This window comes from Borostomias antarcticus, assembly GCF_949987555.1.
Source record: "Borostomias antarcticus genome assembly, chromosome: 1".
Classification (NCBI taxonomy): Eukaryota; Metazoa; Chordata; class Actinopteri; order Stomiiformes; family Stomiidae; genus Borostomias; species Borostomias antarcticus.
The window spans coordinates 30,457,374-30,481,213 of NC_140234.1; the positions used below are offsets into that span (position 1 = coordinate 30,457,374).

General features: G+C 48.2%; 2 protein-coding genes across 3 annotated transcripts in view; both read right to left on the minus strand.

Annotated features, from left to right (window-relative positions):
- Nucleotides 1–1,615: 1,615 nt before the first annotated feature.
- Nucleotides 1,616–18,050, minus strand: akap1b (A kinase (PRKA) anchor protein 1b). Its single transcript, XM_084440858.1, has 11 exons — nucleotides 17,913–18,050; nucleotides 10,374–12,184; nucleotides 8,463–8,587; nucleotides 6,785–6,911; nucleotides 6,181–6,302; nucleotides 5,747–5,924; nucleotides 4,177–4,327; nucleotides 3,726–3,793; nucleotides 3,469–3,542; nucleotides 2,692–2,757; nucleotides 1,616–2,484 (listed from the first exon to the last, which is right to left on the minus strand). Exons 2-11 carry the CDS (start codon nucleotides 12,157–12,159, stop codon nucleotides 2,422–2,424), a joined length of 2,760 nt encoding a protein of 919 aa, XP_084296984.1. The 5' UTR covers nucleotides 12,160–12,184; nucleotides 17,913–18,050; the 3' UTR covers nucleotides 1,616–2,421.
- A 5,286-nt stretch (nucleotides 18,051–23,336) lies between these two features.
- The window catches only part of nf1a (neurofibromin 1a), a gene marked incomplete at its 5' end in the record, with an annotated part of 88,684 nt that continues 88,180 nt past the window's right edge, over nucleotides 23,337–23,840 (minus strand). For both annotated transcript variants that reach the window (XM_084443525.1, XM_084443526.1), the window contains one exon: nucleotides 23,337–23,610. In XM_084443525.1, coding sequence (XP_084299651.1) covers nucleotides 23,468–23,610 — 143 coding nt within the window. In that variant the 3' untranslated portion in view covers nucleotides 23,337–23,467. The remainder of the gene's footprint in view (nucleotides 23,611–23,840) is intronic.

A 23,840-nucleotide genomic window follows, 5' to 3' on the forward strand; every position in this document is an offset into this window, starting at 1 on the left:
AGGAGAGGAGATACAGGAGAGGGGAGATACAGGAGAGGGGAGATACAGGAGAGGGGAGATACAGGAGAGGGGAGATACAGGAGACGGGAGATACAGGAGATTCAGGAGAGGGGAGATACAGGAGATACAGTATAGGGGAGATACAGGAGATACAGGAGAGGGGAGATACAGGAGACGGGAGATACAGGAGATACAGTATAGGGGAGATAGGGGAGATACAGGAGAGGGGAGATACAGGAGATACAGTATAGGGGAGATTCAGGAGAGGGGAGATACAGGAGAGGGGAGATACAGGAGAAGGGAGATACAGTACACTAGACTTTCAACAATCAATGTTTCCCCATCTCTCCATTGCAGCCAGCAGCCTACATCCAAGCAGCTTACTGTACATCAACTCACGAATAACCAATCCTGAGACACTGAGTCTATCCCAAAGTTCTTGGTGTAGTTGAGGACAAAGGGAGGTTGAGAAAGTGCAGTTAACCTGGGTGATAAAGTTAGTCGTCGTCTACGTTCTACAGCTGTCAGTTTTAAAAGTGACGTGGGCCTTCAGTGAGACAGTGTTGTGCCAGAGTGACGTCACCGCATTCCTTTAGTGTGTGACGGGACCAGCAGTGGGGTCTACTTCATAAACAATCACTCTAATTTGGGGGGGAAACAAGTCATAGTAAACAGTTATGAGCCAAATCAAATGAAAGACCACGTTTAGAACTATAGTTCCAGGGTGTTGTGGTTTAACATGGTAACAGCAGCAGCCTATGCTGGGTTAGCGTCCAGCCTCAAGACACGGGTCCCAACCTCACACGAACATTCGACAATAATCCCACATCCTGAAATTCCCACGCAAGCCCCCAAATGAGCGAGAAGCCACAGTATAAAGCGTGTCGAAAAGCTACGGTAGCGTTGAGCAGCCCTGCGTAGCCGGCCGGTGTGGAAACCAGCGAGCGGTGTTTCTAGATGATGAAGCAGAGTGCAATCGCCCTGAAACGCAAGGTAAACTGGGGGGGGGGCAGTAATGTGACAGGGCTGTGGTAGGAGACGGCACAGTGGACGATGGGTGGTCGTAGGCAGGTTAACATGCATACAGAAGAGACACACACACACACACTGGATTTGAATAGATGCACTGGCCCCTCCCTAAGGCCGCTACAGGAGGGCGAGCTCTAGAAGTGGCGCTGCAGTGTCGCAGGTCAGATGTCCAGGCCTGACCCGCAGGATTGTCCACCACATACACGGCCACGAGTCAAATCCCACGTGTGCCCCCCACCCCCCCTCTTAAGTCCTTCCACAGCCAGGGCTCAGGAGAAGAGACCCCCCCCCACCCCCCCTGTATGTCCAGCCCCTCTCCCTGTCTGGAGCCTGTACTGGTCAGTCTGAGGCCTGGTGGTGGTGGTGGGAGCCGCAGCTGTGAGGTCCGTGTTGAGAGAGGACACAGGACTCGTCCCGCGGGGGCATGTCCCCCCCCCCCCCCAGCCCCAGGTGGTGTGGGAGAGGCCGGCCTGCAGCAGCTGGACGTGTGCAGAGAAGGAGGTCCGGTTCTCCATAAGGCCACAGAGTTGTCAGGAGAGGAGGAGCCTTGCCGAGCCTCCTGGGGACCCCAGGTCCACCCCCCCCCCCCCCCCCCCAACGGGACCCCAGGTCCACACCCCCCCCCCCCCCCCAACTCTGCCATGGCTACGAGAGGGAGGGGGGAGAGGGGGGGGGGGGGGCTGGAGACGGAGGGGGCCAGACCCCAACCCCCCCCGCCCACCTGTTCTCAGACTGTGGTTGTAAATATGCCAACGTGTCAAGAGTTCTTAAACCAGAGCAGAACTGACCTTCGACCCGCCATTGCGTACATGTTGTGCACAGTACAGACAGGACAGCAGAGGGGCATGGCTACTACTCCACACCTACACAACACTCACATTTAGCTCGGTCCCACACCGCAAAACCCTCAAAGAACAGTTCCTTTGAGGAAATCCAACCGTCATGGTGATGTCTATACAGTTCAAGTGTATAGGAAGTTCCATCTGGCAGAGGCCAGGTTAGTTCTCCATCCAGGATTGAGTCCAGTTACACATCCAGAGCATGAATAGCCCAGAATCAGAGTTGAGCAGAGGCCCAGAGAGAGGTGTGGGACGGAATAATCAGGTCAACCTTTATTTAGTTACAATATAGATTTCTTTTCTTAAAATTTACAAGTACTTTCTTTTTTTTCCTTCAAGTTCAAAACAAAAAAAACAACAAACAAAAACTATGCGGGGAAAAAACAGAAAAATGTATCCCAAATCCAGTGGTTGGTTTTCTCCTGTTGAAGTGTGTGTGTGTGTGTGTGTGTATGTGTGTGTGTGTGTGTGTGTTGTTTCTGGAGGGCTCCAGATGTCAGAGGATACCGGGTCCGTAGGGTTGGTGTGAGGGAGGTGGGGGTGTTGGGGGGGTTCAGAAGCTGTCCACCCAGGTTCCCAGACCCCTCTCCGCCAAAGTGCGGTTCACTGATACCAACTGAGGGGCCAAACAGAGAACAAATTCATCAGATGAAACCTGACTTGACAAATCACTGACATTGGGGGAAAATAATTAAAGTACGGCCGACAATTTAATAAAAATTACAATCACAAGTGTCACAAACTGTCAGGATTCAAAGAAGTATTTGTTGTTTAATGTCAATCTCTCAACGTCAAATTTGACAGGTGTGTGAAAACAGCGTACCTCTTCTCCAGCCAGGTTCCACATCTGGACCAACGGCACCCCGGTATTGTTGTCATAGTTGGTAACCTGGACGACACGGAACCACAGACAGAGCTCACCATCATAAGAACCCACCTTTGTACACCTGTAGCACTTTGGTCGACTTCTGTCGTTTTAAAAGGGCTTTATAAATACATTTTGATTTGATCAATCCAGTAGAAAAGCTCAGTACTACTGTAGCTCCCAACTCAGACAGCACAGGTTAACATGCTGAACCAAGCCTGCTGTTATAAACCTGGCGTTATAAACCTGGCGTTATAAACCTGGCGTTATAAACCTGGCGTTATAAACCTGGCGTTATAAACCTGGCGTTATAAACCTGGCGTTATAAGCCTGGCGTTATAAGCCTGGCGTTATAAGCCTGGCGTTATAAGCCTGCCGTTATAAGCCTGCCGTTATAAGCCTGCCGTTATAAGCCTGCCGTTATAAGCCTGCCGTTATAAGCCTGCCGTTATAAACCTGCCGTTATAAACCTGCCGTTATAAACCTGCCGTTATAAACCTGCCGTTATAAACCTGCTATTATAAACCTGCTATTGTAAACCTGCCATTTAGAAACCTACCATAGCTGAAACACCAGCAGTCTGGTTGGATCAGCAGGAGTATAAAGACATGTTTGAAAGTTTGGCAATTCCCGTTGTCACCATCAGGTGACCAAAAACCAACACTGCACCACTGATGTCAAATGAAAAGGTATATATCTGAAAATGATCAGTAGACCAACGTTCCCATGTGGTACCTGGGCAAGCAGAGCCACGCCACGGGTCATCTCCTCCAGAACAGCACTGGCCTCTGGGGAGAACCGGTCCTCTCCTGTTTGGGGGGGGGGTGGGGCATGGTTAGTTATGGCTTACAGGTTTAGACCATTGACAACAGATTCCAGATCTAAACACCAGTTCACACTGGGACAAATCTCAATGACAATTATTAACGTGCAGGGAAAAACATGTATTGCTCAAATGAAGTTAACAGTAGTAAATATATCCATGAACCTACCTGGCAGAGGGGCGATGTTGTCCAGTAATACCTCTGCACCTTGGAACGGTAATGTTACAAAGTCCGACCTGAGAAAGTTAATTTAACAAAGGATTGGTCAGTAGGCGTTTCAGTTGAGCTCCATATCTGTGGTTTAATTGAGAATTTGTCCACTGGGAGGGGCACTTTCCAAACAGAGATTGATGTTATAAAACGAGCAGCCCTGTCTGAATGGACTGGTGTGTGTGTGTGTGTGTGTGTGTGTTATTAACCAGCCAGTTTTGCTGCCCACATCCCCCATGCATAAGAGATCCACAGCATTTGTTTGTGTGCATGTACTGCATTTATGGAAGGAAACATCCCATGATATTTGTGGGGGATATATTTAAACTTTCAATTAAATCCAATCCAGCCATCCATGCATTCTTTCAACATATGAGTGTGAAATCCAGGAGTGTAAAAAGGGAGCCACCTAATCTGCCGCAGGGTGTCGATCTTGACCCGGTCGTAGCCGCCGTAGTCCACGTATCGGATCTCCACCTCGCTGGACTCTTTGTAGAAAGAGATGACCTGGGCTCTCCACCAGGCTCCGTCTACTGCAGGGGCCGCACAGATCAGCCCCACTGGAACACACACACACACACACGCAGACACACACACACGCAGACACACGCACGCAGACACACACGCACGCAGACACACACGGGGAGAGAGAGACGTGTGAGTGGATCATGTACATCTGTATAGGAAGATCTTCAGTGAAAGCAAGCATGCACTCACACACACACACACACACACACACACACTCACACACACACACACACACTCACACACACACGAAGAGATGTCAAAGATGAGGCAGAATAATTTTTTTAAATAACAGCTTTAAAATGTGGATTAACAGTGGATTTGAGCATGACCAGAAGATCGTTCTCACACTCATCCATTCACTCACTCGAGCACTCATATCAGATCCTCTCACTCATCCATCCACTCAAACACTCACTCACTCGAGCACTCCTAACAGATCCTCTCACTCATCCATCCACTCACACACTCACTCACTCACTCGAGCACTCCTAACAGATCCTCTCACTCATCCATCCACTCACACACTCACTCACCCACAGAGAAACAGGATAGACGAGAGAAGACAAAACAGCACAAGACTGGACAAAACAAAATAAGACAAACCAGTAAATGAACTAAAAGATTTTGAACAATAAGATAGCCTCTAGAGGTCATAATCGAGATAATCTGATTGACAGCAGTGGACCATGCTGCTACTGTGGAGACCTTGGCTCCATGGATCTTGGCAGTGGATTTTTCAAAAATTAAAATGTCCAAATAATATGTTAGCTGCGTAGATTTGATAGCTGGGTCAAACCAAGCTTTAATAATAGCCTTCTTTGCTGCCGTTGTAGCAGCTATGAAAATGCTTGTTTTGTGATGATTCAATGAGAGCTTCGATACGTCCCCTAATAGAATGCATGAGCAAAATTTCAGTCATAGTGTTTTGACTAAAATGCTATTTAGTTTTAGTCACATTTTAATCATCTGAATTGGTTTAGTTTTAGTCTAGTTTTAGTTGACTAAATATCATTAAAAGTTATTATTTTCCTAAATACTCCTGGAGGAAACATTCGGCTGAGGGACAAAGCTAAATTATCTGAATTATCTTTCTCTGATTCATTGTACTCAGAGTATCAGAAGCTACCTTTCCATTTAGCTTTTATTTTTCTCTCCATCAGAGCTTGCTAGCTAGTAAGACAGCTGAGCTAGCATAAAGAGTGTGCAGGCTCCAAGCACAGAAACCTCTCTTTTGACAACTCAGAAGACGTGGTTCTCATTTAATTCCCTGTGACTGTTCTCACAGACCCCGCACTCTTTCACTGTCTCACACACTCCCGCACTCTTTCACTCTCACACACTCCCACACTCTCTCTCTCTCTCTCTCTCTCTCTCTCTCTCACACACACACACACACACACGCGCACGCACACACTCTCTCACGTGCACACACGGCTCTCTGGGGTCGCTACCTTCAGCGGGGGAGGGCAGGGCGGGGGTCCCTGGCTGGGAGTAGCAGAGGAACATCTGCTGGTCCAGGCTGCGCAGGACGTGGTAGGTGGGGTGTGTGTGCTGCTGCACGAACACGTGGCCCGCAGACACAATGTTCACCACGATCACCTCCACCGTCACACCGGTGGGCAGCAGCAGCTGGCAGGAGAGGGCAGACGAATCCATCTCACCCTCGGCTCGTACACGGTATACATACACACCGCTCATTTCAATATAAACTTCACTGCTGTCTGAACTTCCAGGCAGGTAATTAACAGGTAATTAACACAAGGGGGTCTTCTTTCTCGCACTTCCAACCACGCCAAGACGACATTTCTAGCAACACTGCGGGGAAGAGAGAAGCCAGGCCACGCTGAGCGCAGGTTCTCTGCATGGCCTGAAGGGGGCGCCTTACCCAGGAGGTCATGGGCAGCGAGGGGAGCGAGAGTGAGGGGGGCGCGTACAGGTTGGTCAGGTCCATGTCCTTGAACTTCTTCCCGATCAGTGACAGCGCCTTGTCCACCTGCTGTTGTGTACCTGGTTGGCGGACGCATGACGCACACAAACACACACACTTTAAGCAATTCGGCTGCTCTGGGCTGAAGGGCGTATTTGTTTGCCATTTTAAATCAGGCTTGTCTCTTCAAACTAACTCTAATCTCCTGAAAAGTGGAAGTGAGACACCCACCAGGCGGTGCCACTCACTCACTCACTCACTCACTCCCTTCCTCCCTCCCTCCCTCCAGCACTCATATCAGATATCAGAAATTAAAATATTAATTAAATAAATTAAAAAGTACTTAATTAAAAGGACTAAATCACTTTACTGTAATGCAGCCTTTAAAACCAGGAAAACAACACGGTATCCAAAATCTTAGACGAAATCTGTCTCATTTCCGTATGGATATACATATGGATATATTGTCCGGGCCGACCACAAACACATTCAGTGACTATTGCTCCCCAGAGCTACGTCCTGACGGCACAGCTCCCTGACAGACACAGTCCTCCTCACCCACCTTCTATGTGGCAGATCTGGAACTCCTGTGTGTAAGGCAGGGTGGAGATGTAGATTTTTGCACCCGAGCTTTGCTTCAGGAAGCTCACATAGCGGCCCTGCTTCCCAATCAGCCGGCCCACCAGATGCTGAGAGGTGGAGAGGGAGAGAGCAGAGGTGGCGCTTCAGCTCCGAGACGGCCATGTTGATTTCTGCAGAGCTGAAAACTACGGTACTTGTATGAACACGCGTTCTCTGGTGAGCGAGTTATTGACAATTTTGGCTCGACAATTTATTGCATTCCTATCACAACACAGACGTGCAAGCTTCTTAAATTTTGGACAAAAAAAAAAAAGAAGCAACATAACCGGTCAGCATTCAGATCTGCTGCCTTCATCAGAAATATTAAAATACTAAAAGTTGTCAACAAGATAAGTTTACTTTTAGGCAGCAATACTCTTTGCTCTCTAATCCTTGCCCTTGTATGTGCAGGCTTCTGGTAAGTACCTGATGAGGATACTGACTGGTTCAGGCTCAGGAAGGAAACCAGTTCATCGGTTGCTCTAAGCCTCGAGGGTGATGGAGGCACAGGGTTCTGATGTGTATGAAACTCTAAACTCCTTCCCTACGAACGTAGACACTTTGTCATACGGATACTTTGTTGTTTGACGTTTTGTCTGGTGGGTTTTCTTGTACAGTATTAGTTTCATAGTAGTGCTTATTTCATATCTCCGTTTCTTGTATATAATCCCAGGGTGTTCTTTAAAGAGACTCAGGTCTCAGAGGGATAAAAAGGTACAATGGGTCGGGTTCTCTGAGAGAAAAATGATGTTTTCATTTTGTATTGTGCAATCACACTTTTAAAGATCTACTTAAGTAAAGGGCAACATTTTCAATGCACTCTGCAAAGCTCAGAGTACAGTAATATACCAAAGCTCAGAGTACAGTAATATACCAAAGCTCAGAGAACACAATACCAAAGCTCAGAGTACAGTAATATACCAAAGCTCAGAGAACATAATACCAAAGCTCAGAGTACAGTAATATACCAAAGCTCAGAGTACAGTAATATACCAAAGCTCAGAGTACAGTAATATACCAAAGCTCAGAGTACAGTAATATACCAATGCTCAGAGTACAGTAATATACCAATGCTCAGAGTACAGTAATATACCAAAGCCCAGGGTACAGTAATATACCAAAGCCCAGGGTACAGTAATATACCAATGCTCATAATACAGTAATATACCAAAGCCCAGGGTACAGTAATATACCAAAGCCCAGAGAACATAATATACCAAAGCTCAGAGTACAGTAATATACCAAAGCCCAGAGAACATAATATACCAAAGCTCAGAGTACAGTAATATACCAAAGCCTACAGTATGGTAATATACCAAAGCTTAGAGTACTACTATACCATAGGCGAGTCAGGATGCATCTGTCGCAAGAATGTATGTGCATTGCACAAAAATAGCGCAAAGTGCATGATGCAATGTGCGGTGTGCCCGTGAGATGCTGAATGCCAATATAGTTTAAATTATACATCAGTTCTTGTTGGCCGGTCTGAAACATTTTGTCAACTTGGGGCTTAGCGCAGCTGGGTTTGTGTGTTCAAAATGGGGTTGAAGACGTCAGGTGTAATATGGCCTCCAGCCACCTGAACAAGCGGGAGTGGAGGTGGGGTGGACCCGGCTCACCTTTGGCACCTCGATCTCCCACACGATGAGCTGGGAATTCTGGGCTGACGCCAGGCTGTTCTGACTGTCCCCGGCACCCATGGTGCAGCCACTGTCCACAGAGTCCATACTGTTCACATCAGAACCTGGACACACACGGAAAACACAGGTAGAAACAGTCCCCCCCAAAACACATTCAACCACACATCACTCCCCAGCCAACACACATACAGTAAAGATATACAGTACATACATGGTGTGCATCACAAGTCCAGTAATATTGAACATGCCTCAAGACAGCCCAATGAATGAAGTGACACCACAACTCCCAGTAACCTACTACACCACTCAGCATGCAGCCTTGAGTTGGGTGGTGCTGCTGGCGTGCAAATTTGCCCCAAAGCAACGTTACTTCAGTTTATTTACAAGCAATCTTTAAGTATTAAGTAAATAAATGTATGCGTGCATATATCCTATATTTATTCATACTGTATGTATGTATATATTTATAATATATTTACTGTAATTTAATTCTCTCTCATGTATATTCTCTATGTATCTTTATTACGCTGGACTCCTCCCCCCCCTATCTATTTATCCAGCCTCGCCCTTGTGTTTCCCTGAAGGCATCTTCACTAACCTGAGTTGCCAAGACATCGGGGGACTAAGAAGACAGCTGGGGGACTAAGAAGACAGCTGGGGGACTAAGAAGACAGCTGGGGGACTAAGAAGACAGCTGGGGTACTAAGAAGACAGCTGGGGTACTAAGTAGACAGCTGGGGTACTAAGACGACAGCTGGGAGACTAACAGAAGTGGTGACATGGAAGATGAAATGTGTCCCATGATAAAGGCCCAAATAAAATAACTCGTAAGTTGATGTCTATTAGGAAGATCTGGGTTTCAGTAGACACTCCAGCCCCATTCATAATTGATTTTTTATCACACTTCAAAAGGGACTTAACTCGCTGCATCAAGCAGCTGAATCTCTGGCTCCCAGCTGCTCGACCCAGACCTTCCCTTCCCTTCCGTCACAGCGTGACCAGGACACTCCATAAAACTGTATTCTACAGACAAAACGCCAGGATAGTGCACTAATATTTCCGTTATCGTTTTTCTTGGAGCGCCAGCTAAGCATGCGTGTGTCTCTATGTGTTAATAGTAGACCGGATCCCACAGATCTCCTATAGTGCAAAAGCAACCATCTCACCAAAAGCCTTCATCTGTATTGACTGGGCTATGAGATCAAACTGAGCCGTGTGTGTGTCTGTGTGTGTCTATCATCGATGTGTCTGACTGACTGCACGGAACGAGATCCACTCTTTTATCGTGAAAAACAAAACGCAAAAAAAAAACTGCTAAATTTTCCACAAATTCGACGTTGGCAAAGCACAGAGATGATGGGTGAATGATCTAGTGAATGATCTAGAACCCTCCGGGGTCAGAGGTCAGGAGGTACTAGGCCTTTCAACACAGAACCGACCGATGAGAGAAAAACAGACAGTAAAAGTCCAAAGCGTTGGCGGAGGTTTGCCCTCCTCCTCTACAGACGGGTCATATAAAAAAAAAAGGAGGGATTTATATAAATTATGAATATTGGTTTGTGAGAATTGTCAGTAGAATGCAACCCTCCTAGCGCCATTGTTGCCATTTATGACTTGTATTTTTAGTTTGTGACTCTTGCACTTTGCCTTCAGCACTAGATCATGCTCTTAGTCACTTGTTTAGAAAGGAGATGCACTTGGGAGTTCTGGCGAGTAGCAGCACACTGATTTCCTACGTTAAATGCAATTATTGTAAGTATTGTAAGTCACTTTGGATAAAAGCGTCTGCTAAATGACTAATGTAAATGTAAATTCCCGAGGCTGGAAGCGTAGGAGTGGGAGTTGAGCAGGGAGGGATCTAGGACCCTGGGGAGGCCGTGTGCCGCTCACCTCCGGACTGGTCGGTCTCGGCCTCGCTCAGAGCGTGAGCCCCGTTCCTCAGGCCCGTCCCGTTCAACCTCTTCATCTCGCACGCCGCTCCCAGCGCCGGCTCCTCCCCGGGCGCGGCCGCCGCCGCCTCCTCCTCCTCCACCCGCTCCGGACCCCCGGGCCCCGGGGCCTCCTCCGCCCCGCCACTCAGTCCGTCCAGGCCGGGCGGGGACGGACCCCGGACCTCCTGCTGTGACGCGGCCGGCCGGCAGCCTTCCTCCACGTCGCGGCCGGCAGCAGGCTCCTCCCATGCCGGGGCCGACGGGCACCCGTTGGGCACCGCCGCTTCCTCTTCCCGGTTCGCCGTCGTCTCCGCCCCTCTGGAGCCGCCGCGGCCTATGGGAGAAGGCCAGCTGCCCCTCCTGGCGTCCGGCTCCGAGCACGGCCTTCCGTTGGCCAGCGGGGTGCTGCTGCTGCAGGCCAGCGGGGGGCTCTCGGCCTCCGGGCAGCGGGCCACGGCGAGGACGTGCGCGGTGGCCGCCGAGATGACCTCGGTGATCAGACCGGCTGCCAGGCGCTCCAGCTCCGGCCTGACGGCGGCCCCGTTCTCCTGGGGGGCTCGGCAGGGGGCCGCGGGCGACGGGGAGGCTGCTGGAGCACTGGCCGAGACCAGGGGGAGGGAACCCTGCCATGATGATGATGATGATGAGGAGGATGAAGATGCCGACTCGGCCGTCTCCGGGACGCGGAGCAGCTCTGCCGTGGCTGTTCTCTGGTTGTGGGCGGGGCTATCTGACGAGGAGGGCGGCTGGTTGTGGGCGGGGCTATCTGACGAGGAGGGCGGCTGGTTGTGGGCGGGGCTATCTGACGAGGAGGGCGGCTGGTTGTGGGCGGGGCTATCTGACGAGGAGGGCCTCTGGTTGTGGGCGGGGCTATCTGACAAGGAGGGCGGCTGGTTGTGGGCGGGGCTATCTGACGAGGAGGGTGGCTGGTTGTGGGCGGGGCTATCTGACAAGGTCGCCGGCTGGTCTTTGGTGGCTGGGGCGGGGCTGTCGTTCTCTGAGACCTCTCCCTCTGGCTCAGGTCTCTCCACGTCGACCAGCTCTGGCGTCGGGGGCGTGGCTACTGCGACTGCTCGCATCACCTGGGAAACCACCGCCGCGGGCTGAGGGGGAGACCGCAGGGCGACCGGCGACGTCTCCGTTACCAAGGCAACGGCAGAAAAAGGGCTCTGCCCGGCGGCCTCAACGACCTCCTGTGGACCCGCGACGGTCAAGCTCCCCTCCTCCTCCTCCTCCTCCTCCTCCTGGCCGCACATCGTCGGGGGCGTGGCTGCGGGCGGTGTCGGACCGGCCGGGAGGCTCTCTGCGACGGCGTCCACCTCCGCCCTGTGGGGGGGGGCGGAGGAGGGGGCGTCGAATCGCTCCGGCGTCTCCACCTCCTCCGCCGCCGTCGCCTGCGGGAGGGAACTCTGGAGGCAAGGCGCGGCGGCGGCGGGTATGTGGACCTGCGCTTCCACTTTCTGCTCCATCGACCGTTGACCTTTCACCCTGGGCGGCGGGTCTCTGCCGGCGGTTCGGTGGACGGAGGCGGTTGGAGACGCAGACGGCTTCTCCACCAGGCCGTTCCTGCCCTCGCTGGGGGACGTCAGCAGGCCCATGGCCTCCGTTGGCCCCGCCTCCTCCTGACCCTCGCTGTCGTGGCTGGCGATTCGCTCTTTCTTGCGCGAGATGTACCAGAACCAGCCTATCAGAGCCAGCACTCCGGGCAGCGTGTACGGAACCACAGACCGGAACCTCAGAGGCATCTCCTCAGGACCCTAGCAGCTAGACCTGGGGGGGGGGACAAGAGGGGGTGAAGCACAGGTTAGAACAGCGCTGGGCTGATAGACGCTGCATTGCTGTTGTTGAGAGTCCAGCATCATAATTAAAGGTACCCAACGAAACGTGAATCAAAACAATCCGTTCTGTTTATTTTCGAAATTCCACGATTATATGGTTCCTTGTAGTCTAATAAACATGTTGAATCACTTGAATGTCTTTCCTACCTTTTAATTTCTTCGCAAAATGATATTTAGCTAATGTTTTGAAAACAACAAAGATGTGTGAAACGTCACTATTATGTGCTCCGCGTATTGACACAATGATGTAGTACACGAATTTCGGGGACCACCTTCTCAAATTTGCTCTAGAGCGCATACTAGTGGTCAAAAACGACATTGGGTACCTTTAATGCTGCATCCCTAATGGCCCGATAAGTCATTATTTATGTACGCCATGCTACGCGCAAAGTTTTAACTGGAACGTCCTTTCCCACTTGTTTTCTTCACTCGTGAACTCGTACCACTCGCACCTACCCCCAGTTCACTCTGGAAGTCGGGAACAAGATGGCAGCTCCCTGTGCAACTAGAGTGAAACTTTAGTAACACTTTTATTAGCATTTCTGTCTTATTTCGGTCTCATTAAATCAGTCGTGCACAGTACTCCCCAATGGTTATGAGGACATACTCGCTACCACTTTTGTATGCGCTAAATACTGCAAAGTCTGCACTGCATAGGGCATCTACTGGTTTGGCAAACAAAGCTAGCGTCCATCTTTGTTCCTAGCTGTTGTTGGCGTCTAACGCGGTTACCTCAGGGGTGACGTCGTTCTCCGTCTCTCTCACCCATCACCCCACCACTTCCCAGCCAATAGGAACGCAGCACCAGGTAGAGGAAAACCTCCAAACACATTTGTGATTTCCTGATTTTATTCATTTATTGTATTGGCTAAAAGGACATCTGAGTAACTAACTGCCCAAAATAAGTTGTCTGATTCACCCGATAAGCGGTCATACTAGATAACACAACAATAAATAAATCAAGAGACTTTACAGAAAAGTGAAATGAATCCGTTATCAGCCTGGGAAATGAAAGGTTAGAACATGCAAGGGCAGACAGACTGCCTCGCCCTCTTGCATCAGCGTGCTGTGGTCTTGTGGGCGATGGGACACGACATGTTTTCCTAGCTCTCTGCACCCGTTCACATCAGGACGCTAGTCCTTCACACCAAGCCCTAGGCCCCACCAGAGGAAAGTAAAAGTGTGTGTGTGTGTGACTTTCAACAAGATTCCAAATTCATCAGGCCTGTTCACACAGCTATGACGACAAATGGCACAGAGACACTAAGTGCAGTTGAATCATTAAGGCCATTTTAAGAGTAGCTCTGGACAAGCGCCTGAATTTATTTTGAAGGCCCAAAAAAAAAGCATTAAAACAATTACATTGAGAACTCCCAGTACTATGGCCATGGATGGACAGGTACAGACTGTCGACAAAGAAAAAGGTGCTTACAATATGTCTGGTAAAGCCAGTAAAAAAGGTATCTTTATTTGAGACTGGAAAATGGTGTGTTTATTTCAGAGTCAATCTCATTTTCCCATGATCCCCTTATGGGCGTCCTGAGCACGCAGCGAGGCCCATCTGCAGCAGGACTGCAGGCTGTTGAGACACACACACACGGCTGAAGTTTAACCTCCAATCTGCCTACTGGGCATGCTCAGTTGCCCCTGCGCCAATTGGCTGGGGCAGATGGCCACTCTGTGTCAAAAAAGGAAGTCCAAGCATGCCTTTCCTTAACAGGCCGGGAGAGACCCAGCCTCTCGGAGGAAGGCGTGTGTTGTAGGCGTGGTGACTCCCCTCACTCCCTGCTCCACTACTAAAACACACCCCTTCCTGTCTGAGTGAGTCAGGGCCTCCCGTGCCACGCGCGCACACACACGCACACACACCTAAAATCAGAACACTGCGCCAAACTGCCAGTGAAGCAGGACTTTGACCTCTAATGCTTCTGCCATGCAGTTGGGTCAGGAAGCATGGAGGCCCACATGGAACGCCCCCCGTTCACAGCTCATCAGTCGAGGCCATCTGTGGACGGTCTCCCTCTCTCTGGACGGTCTCTCTCTGTGAACAGTCTCTCTCTCTCTCTGTGTAGACACACTCTCTCTGTGTGGACAGTCTCTCTCTCTCTCTGTGTGGACAGTCTCTCTCTCTCTGTGTGGACAGTCTCTCTCTCTCTCTCTCTCTCTGTGTGGACAGTCTCTCTCTCTCTCTCTCTCTGTGGACAGTCTCTCTCTCTCTCTGTGTGTGGACAGTCTCTCTCTCTCTGTGGACAGTCTCTCTCTCTCTCTCTGTGGACTCTCTCTCTCTCTGTGGACTGTCTCTCTCTCTCTGTGGACTGTCTCTCTCTCTCTGTGGACTGTCTCTCTCTCTCTCTGTGTGGACTGTCTCTCTCTCTCTCTCTCTCTCTGTGGACTGTCTCTCTCTCTCTCTCTGTGGACTGTCTCTCTCTCTGTGGACTGTCTCTCTCTCTCTGTGGACTGTCTCTCTCTCTGTGGACACTGGACAGTCTCTCTCTCTCTCTCTGTGTGTGTGGACAGTCGCTCTCTCTCTGTGGACGGTCTCTTGAATGATCTTTGAAGGGCGGAACACAGCACCACCCATCATAGGAGACAGACATTCACCTCAGGACCCCATTAAGGACACATTCATCATATGTTTTCCCTGACAGGATCTGCAGCGAGGAATCTGGAGCCTTCGCTAAAGGTTCAGAAGAGATCTGCTCTGCCCACTATGTGTGCTAGTCCTCAGACACAGGCAAATAGGAGGCTGGTCATGAACCACTTTACATCCTCAATATCCCAGGCTCATTTCTCCTCATCTGAGAGGAGCACACCAGAGGGCAGCAAAGCCACTTGACAGAAACTTCTTTTTCACAAAGTCAGGACAGGGAAGGTGAGAGAATGAGAACCTCAGTGAAGCAGCGGTGGTTAAACTGAGCTCGTTCACATAAGAGGCTCACGGACAACTAGGATTAGAAATAGGCCATTGTTGTTGTTCAAGCCAATAAAAAATGTTGTCATCTACTTCTGAGTTGGCAATATGGTTTATAACAAGGACTCGGGGGTCAGCTAGCTTTCTGTAGCATATGGACCAAGTCAGTTTTGCATCCTTCACTACTAGGGTCACAGATGGAGCTAGGAAAACTGTCTTACCAGTTTTTTAGGCCGCAACTATTGTGCATAATTGTTTGTTACCTTCCCATGTAATTTTCTTATTACAAGATTTGATCTAGAACCGTTTGACGTTTCAAACAAGTAAAATTCTCCACTGACTAATATACCTCGACACAAAGGCGGGTTACGGTACTGGAAATCAAAGCACAGGCCGCCGCACAAAGCGACTAAAACAACACTATGTGCTGCAAGTTATGAAGACAGGGCTTCCCAGAATTCCACCCATGGGATTCCTGCAGTGAGGTGGTGGGAGTCACTGGGACAGGCTTGAAGGTCAGGGATTAGAGAGTGGTCAGTCAGATAGTATTAGTCAGACTGGCTGGATGACCACCCCACACCCCCCACGCATCGGGCCCAGGCGTAGCCTCACGCCATGTAAACAAACACAACAGACCAGTCGTGATACTGTGTGTGTGGCTGGCCATGGTGGTGGTCACTGAGAGAGAGATGTCGGCTACATCTTCCCACATGACTGGAGGCCAGGCTGGCCAGCACTCTCCAGTGGGCAGCCAAGCAGAAGGGAACATGGGAGAGTAGACGTTTCAAAATACCTACCACGAGAACAAACACTAAGTGACAGGAGTTTAAATTAAAAATACACTGTATAACAATTCTGTGTTGGAAATCATGATTCCACCTAAATGATGAGGGAATATTGTTAGAATAAACCAATTTCTAGGTTAAAATTGAATAATTTGTTTACTTGGCAGATACGCATACTTCAAATCCCAGTGTGAACTGAGGAAACGTGCTAATACAAGTAGTATTGCCATACTGTTGCACCTTTAGGGGGTTTTATAGATCCAGACTTGACAAGGTCGGGTTCACATGCGCCTCAAGTGTGTCACCGCCAAAGTTGCGGCCATGCCGGTTAATAAAACACCAAATCCACCCGCCCTCTCCACATTCACCTTCGACAAGGTTAGATAAACCGCCCACATAAAGTTAGGACTCTGTGGCCAAATTGTTCGGCGGATATGCTCACTGGACGACGTGCGGTTCTCTCCTTGGCCTGTATCGCGAGCACGTAGACTGTAAAGTCAAAATGCACGCTGCGCCCGTGTACGACCTTGGGGTGGGAGATAACGGAGGGTCACTGTATTTACTGTACGTTACTAACCATACAATACGCCGAGCACTGGACGCGTAAGCTGCTTATTACACGGCGCCGCTGTTTTGGAACACGGGAAAGCGTTTTTAGCGCAGCTAGACAACAACTCCCCACCATGCGGCTGTCCAGTCATGTTGCATGCTGCTAGATTATATTGTATGTGATCAAACAAGCGGTAGACCGATTCTAGCGGCCGAAGACATATGTCGTACTGCTACAATAGGCCCATGCTGGAATAGCGAACATTTACGTGACATTGCACCCCATGATCAAACTGGAGATGTGAATACAAGTTTCCCAGTCAGGCTAGGCAACAGCCTCGAGGCTGTGCTGATACATGCATGTGCGCCGGTGATCGATATACAAACATATTTGATCCAAAGTGTCATCATGGTCTACTACTAACGTTAGGCCAATGCGGATAAACGTATACAATGTCTTCAAACAACCGGTGTTTAGTGCAATAGAAAATATAAGGCAGAATAACTGGGCTAGTTAACTTGCTAGCTGTGACCTACACAGTGCGTAATGTTAGCATGGTAGGCCGCGGCGCATGATGGATTTCAATGTATCAAGTTAGCCGGCTGGATAAACCCAGAAATGTCATAAAGACGTGCATGAATATTCAAACCAGTCATGGGTTCCTTGTCCATAGCGGAAGACTGAACGAAAGCATTGCCAAGAAACGTTATACATATGATCGTGTTGAAACTGTGTCCATTGTCGTGCCTAAATCATTTAAGCCTCTCCATTAAGGTTAGGTTAGCCATCTTCGCCGAGTTGGAAGTCAGACTCTCCGTTCACACCACCCGGCCCGCCGCACGCTCTGGACACACCACGCGTGCATGTTTAGTCACTGACATTTACTAAATAGTGACTAAATATTGCGCAAACAGGACGTTTTGGTCGTCATATAATGCCTCTGCAACTTGGGCCTCGAAACCTTCACGTCAGCTTGTTAGCTGGACATGACGATGGGATAGCCAGCTCGTTAGCTAGCCATGCACCTTAGCTTGCCAATAGTCCACGCGAATTCAGACAGAAGGATGTCTAGTTAACGTCAACCATGCGACAAACAGGGATATAATTTGGTGATTTTGAGAATAGGTCCAGGTTGCACCTGGTGTGACCTGCAGCTGGTCTGGATAGCTGCTGCTCAATGACATGGACATTCTGCACGAGAGAGCAGCGGTTGGGAGCAGATTCGGGGTGAGGACCGACTGTCCGAATGGCGAAAATGTCATTCAAGACATGACTTTGTAGCGCAAGATTGTACCCAGGTTGATGAAACCCATGTTGCGATGTCTTGTTAGAAATGATGCATAACCAGTTGACGTCCTCGTTGGATCCCTATGCGTTATAGCTAGCTAACATAGTTCACCCCTGAAACACTTACGGTATGTACGCGTCCTCCACGCCGCCACGATGAATTGAATTATAGTAATATAATAGTAATATACGTAGACCGGGGCAGATTTACTCCCAACGTGTTCCCTCTATCTTGTCTCTTTCTACGTTCCGTATCGTCCCCACGTGTTGACCGTTCAGCCACCAGACTCCAAAAACAGACCTAACAGCTGATAAAACCTCGCGATAACTGTGAAGACGCGAACAGAGGTTGTGGTCTCGCGAGGCCACAAAATGCAGTAAACTTTACATGAGGTAACTACTATACCTAATGGTCTAGAAAGGTATGTCATCATGTGTAACGAGTTCTATCAGCTTCAACCAAATCCAATCTATGTTGAATGTTATTGAATGTTCAGTAACTGATCATTCTTTTGTCAATGTATGTTAGGTAGGTTTTGAATGGCTCTTGACTGGCCATACTCCCAACCATTTTATATTGTAGCCTATGCAGATGCAAATCATCAATAAGTAGCCTACATTGAGTATATTGCCCCTTTAATTCCCTATAAGTAGCCTACCAATTCCCTATTGCCATAAGGTGCTTCACTCTGCGTTGTGTGTATGACAAGATAACAACTGTATCTGACTGGGTCATTTTAATTCCCCTGCACGAGGGACAACCAAAAACAACAAAGGAACCGGCTCCGTTGGGCTAGCCTACACCCGCACCACGAACACCTCCTCCTCCTCGGCTAGCCTACACCCGCACCACGAACACCTCCTCCTCCTCGGCTAGCCTACACCCGCACCACGAACACCTCCTCCTCGGCTAGCCTACACCCGCACCACGAACACCTCCTCCTCGGCTAGCCTACACCCGCACCACGAACACCCTCCTCTGGTCATGAACGGGGGAGTAATGTTTGCAGACTTTTATCAACAGTACCAGAGCAGCATGTTGATGCAAATTTCCTCCTACGGAGATGATTAAAGTTCATATCCATCTATCTTCCACTGAAGAGGTTCACAAGGGGTGGATGCACCGAGTTGCAACAATCCTCATCGTTATAATACTCTTTTAGTTAAAGGTGTAGTAAAGGGAAAAATCATGTTTAGTCCTGTTTTAAGGTTACTTATGATCATATACAAAACGGTGGTATGATCATATACAAAACGGTGGTAGAGCAATTATCAGACTTTCTCAAAAGTTCTAGTTTTGTCAACTTTTTGATCTGAACCATTGTATATGATCACAAGTAACCTTAAAACAGGGCTAAACATGATTTTCCCCTTTACTACTCCTTTAAATATGTAAATATGAAATGATTAAAAAAAAAAAGAACATCAGCAGTGCAGCTATGTGAAAAGGAGGTATTCAAATGTCTGCGATTACCATATTTAAAAAAATAAATAAACAAATCAGGTTTAAGTGACCTAATGACACAGTCCCTACTGCTCTCATCAAACAGAAACACCCCTGTCGTACTTCACGGGAGACCCTGTGCCTAATCCAGGGGAAAAACGTCACACTGCTGCACCAGCGTCCATGTATGAAACAGATTCTGTCGCCTACCAGACATCTGTGGGGCCACCCAGATGACCCCAAACCACCTCGCTACACCGATGCAGGGATCGATGTTGGACATCTCACCCTGGGATAAACTAGATTCTCTAGGGCACTTTTCTTACTCTTATTCACTTCTCTAAAGTGTACAAGGGCATGCAGTGGCAGTAACAAGATTCAACTATCAAAGCAGAAGAGCCATGAGCTTATGTAAATAACTAGAAGTACACTGATTGAAAGGGTTGATTATAAAAGAAAGGATTTGAAATATCAGGTTATTAAAAAACAGTTGGTGTTCTGAAAATGGGCATGTCCCTTTTTTAACAGTCGTGTTAATATGTGTATGTGTATATATATATATATATATATTCATATGAAAAAATATAGTTACAGTAGCAACTGTTCTGTACAGTAACTTTAAATTTAGTTGTGAACAATATAGTCTCATGCAGGAGTGGAGATAAACTTTTATTACTAACACTGGAATAATTAAATGTGTATGTTATACATTATACAGCAACTAGCTGCTTTACAAAAAAGCAAAATGATACAATATCACACTTATGTACAGTGTGGTAAATACACCTTTTCAAAATTGTACATAAAATATTTACAGTGACACAACCGCTTAAAAAAAAATCAAAAAAAATCTGACCATCACTCCAGAGACAATTTAGATTTTGCATAACATCAAATAAAACATGCCATGTTGGAGGCTCTTTCATCTTCACAAAACCCTTGACTGTAATTCAAAATAGTGCAAGTCAATCACTGGTTTTAAGAGGCTCTGGGCACTCTGCATGCATCCTAATCACTCAGTGCACTCTGAAAGATGAGCCTCGATCCCAGAACATGAGGATCAGCCATGTTTCTGATTACAGCTACAGCTCGTTTGATTCCCTTCTGAAGTACTTTTGTCTACAGATCTCTTCACTTGTGGTGTCCCAACGTCATCATAAGCACAATGATACATGCTCTTGATGCGTGATTTGGCAAAGTATGTCCACTGGAAGTCACATTACTAGCACTCTTGACTTCGGGCACTACGACAGCTATGTGCCATTAGATGTTTTTGGACACAATTCTAAGGTCAGTCTAAATACTGAACCGTGTGATGCATGTAACACAATTGCTTTAAGCAAGCAAATGATTTCATGAATGGTCAGTAGGGAAAAGCAATCAGAATGTTGCATAAACCAACACAATCATTATAACAGGATAAAAAATCCCCAAATAATTGTGTTAAATCTGTGTATTACAAGCCATCTGACCTTTTGTGACTGTCACATTGAACTGATTTGGCCCAGGCTATTGATTTAGCCCGAGGGTATTTGCTCTGAAGAGACAGTTGTTGGGGAATACTGGTTACAACATTGTTCTGTCAGGACTTTGGTTGCTTTGATAACTGTGCTTGCGGTCTCTCCACTGTTCTGAGGAATTTTAATTCTCTTTTTACACTGTTAGGTACAGTATGGGATGATGTCGCACCATAAAGACATCACAACTAAGAGGTCAGCATCATTCAAAGCCGTGTGTGTGTGTTAGGGCCCTTTCCATTGAGAAAGCCTTTCATTCCCCTGCTATCCATCATGTTTCCATGGAGGAAGCCTGTTCATTATCTTGCTATCCAACATGCACGTTTGATGGTTACACTCAGTGGACATCCCCAAAAATTAATTTCGACAGACTCCATTAAAAGATTAAGAAAATCCTCAACCAAATGTATGTATTGAATACTGTACATCAATAAAAACGGCCTTTTTAGTGAAACTGGTTTTCCATACCTAAACTTGAATCAAGAGGTTGTTTATACTGTATGCCCAAGCTCTAAGAATCAAAAATGAGGGCAAACCAAATGTTAAAATACTGTAAGAGTGTCACTTCCACACCCATGCATACTGGTGTATGTTAGGGATGGAGCGCATGAGAACCCTGCGAACACATTCTAGAGTGGTGCAAAATGCACTGCGCTCTGGGGGGGACGTCCGATTGGCCACGATGTCATTTAAACAGGGCATGGAGCGGACAAAGGAGCAATGCAATCCGACGGGAGGGAACTGTCGTACATGACACACACACACACACAGACACACACACATATACACACACATATACACACACACGCATACATTTAACCACCGACAGAGATCAGAGACGGGGTGCAGCGTGAACTCTTCACCTGCAGCGCGTTGGTTTTCTTTCCTGTCCATTAGTGCAAGCTAGTCTTTGGTGCCGTGCCCCTGGTCCCGCTGCAAGGGCTTCTGGGTCCCAGATCCCGTCCTCCTAACGACACCCACTTTATGTTTAGTAAGAGTCTGGTGTTGCTGGGTGACAGTAGCCATGTAGGTCACGTCTACAGCGTCTAAAGAAGGTCATTGCTATTCTCTTTGTCTTTACATGGGCCATAATGGAAAAATAACACTTCAACTCAAGGTGGGTGGGGTGAGATAGGTGAGATAGATTAGATAGATAGATTAGATAGATGAGATAGATAGATAATGTACAGTAGGTAGGTCGACAGACAGACCACCAGGTGAACAGGGATCACAAGAGCATTGACATGTTATGGCACCAGGACAACATATCAGTTTGATTGGCTCTATCAAACCGAACAAGAACCATGATCATGAGCTGATAAATATAATTTCAGATCGTCATGTAGTTGTTAATATAGGTTATAGGATTTGTTTGCTTATCATTCTTGACTGTAAACAAATCAAACATCTGTGCACAGAAAACATGATTCAAAACAATCAAATAAAGGCTTTTCACTATTTACAAGTTTGCTCTGTCCCTCTAGTGTTCTGTGATTCATACATGTCAAGGGTTTCAAAAGGATACCTTCTTCATAATTCATAAGGGCCAAGTAGCTCTACAGGATAAATACTTTCAGGCAACAGGGGATTGATGATTGTATATCTGACGATCATTAGATAACGTTTCTATAATTAGTACCTGTTCTCTTTTCACTATTTTACAATTTATATACAGATCGGAAAACCCTGACAAAGGCACACCATGAATAAAACATCAATGTGTGAGAGACATCTTAATTAGTGTGAGGGATACTATATAACACCTTTCTATGTATATTATGTACACATCTGGGAAGAATTAAAACGTCGCGCTCATCCCAATGCAGAACTCAAGATGGTGGACTTAAGGTTGTGTGAAGGACTGGAGCGCCCGGGCCTTGGTCAGCTGGTCCCTCGTCCAGGGGTGGTGGGACTGTGTGCTGGAGGGGCGGGGGAGGTGGTGGGAAGGAACCCCCCAAACTGTGTGTTGGAGATGGCCGCCACTGAGAGGAAAGAGGCGTGCGGACCTCACTGGTGTCAGTTCCTGGCCCCTTCTAACAGCGTCTCTGCGTTGCTCCAACATGGCCGACCAGACTGAGCCACCTCACACCCCCCCTGACCCTCTGACCTATAACCCTGGGGTCTCCCCTGCCCGTGTGTCCAAAAAAATAGTCACACTTGTCACACCGTTGCCAGGTAGCGCAGCTGTCACCCACAGTCAGTACATGACGCAGTCATATGACAGTCACAAACTCCTGTTCATATATGTATACATACTCCTGTTCATATATATATATGCATATATGTATATAACATGTTATGTTCATGCTGTATGTTCAGAGAACTTCAGTGATAAAACTGAAGATCATAAAGTTACAACTAGAGAGAGGTTTGTTTCAGCACCGCTTCCTAGCAGTGAAAAATATGACATAAAAAAATAAAATAATAATAATCTCGCAACATGTTTCAGCGCAACTAGTAACATCTTCCTCCATGAAAGCTCCGGTCCGTTCACTTCTGACAGACCCCAAAAAACTACACTAAATCCAGCCTGTTCAAACTGTTGCACGTTGGTCAACGGCTGTGTTGACCGAAGACCACAGCAGGGGGACAGGGGGCCATGGGGAAGACAGGGCGCGTGGACAGAGACGTGCAGCCTGGTGTCTGGAGTGGTCGGTCGGCCAGGGGCCTTCGGGGGGCACCGTGCCGCCCGTGTCTCTGTCCCCCGCTCCTGGCTGCGTCTCAGACGATCTTCTTGATGCTGGGCCTCTTGAAGCTGCCGGCGCTGCGCTGCTTCTGCACCTGGCTGGCTGAGCCGTGGCGCGGGCGGCTGCTGGTGGACAGGGCGGAGCTGGGGGACAGCTGGACATTCTCCTTGTCCACGCCTGGAGAGGGAGGGAAGGGGAGGGAGAGAGAAGGAGGAGGAGGGAGGGAGGGAAGGGGAGAGAGAGAGGGAGGGGGAGGGAGAGAGAGAGGAGGGAGAGAGAGAAGGGGGGGAGAGAGAGAGGGAGGGAGAGAGAGGGAGAGAGAGGAGAGAGAGGTGGAGGGAGAGAGAAAGAGAGGGAGAAGGAGAGAGAGAGAGAGAGAGAGAGAGGGAGGGAGGGGGAGGGAGGGG

What these genes read in the sequence shown, in the direction of transcription:
- akap1b (XM_084440858.1), bottom strand. Translation starts at nt 12,159, where the DNA reads ATGCCTCTGAGGTTCCGGTCTGTGGTTCCGTACACGCTGCCCGGAGTG. An exon ending in CGCTGCCCATGACCTCCTGG is followed by an intron (nt 5,925 to 6,180) that starts GTAAGGCGCCCC and finishes CTCTCCTGCCAG; the next exon opens with CTGCTGCTGCCCACCGGTGT. An exon ending in CCTGCCCTCCCCCGCTGAAG is followed by an intron (nt 4,328 to 5,746) that starts GTAGCGACCCCA and finishes TGTGTGTTCCAG; the next exon opens with TGGGGCTGATCTGTGCGGCC.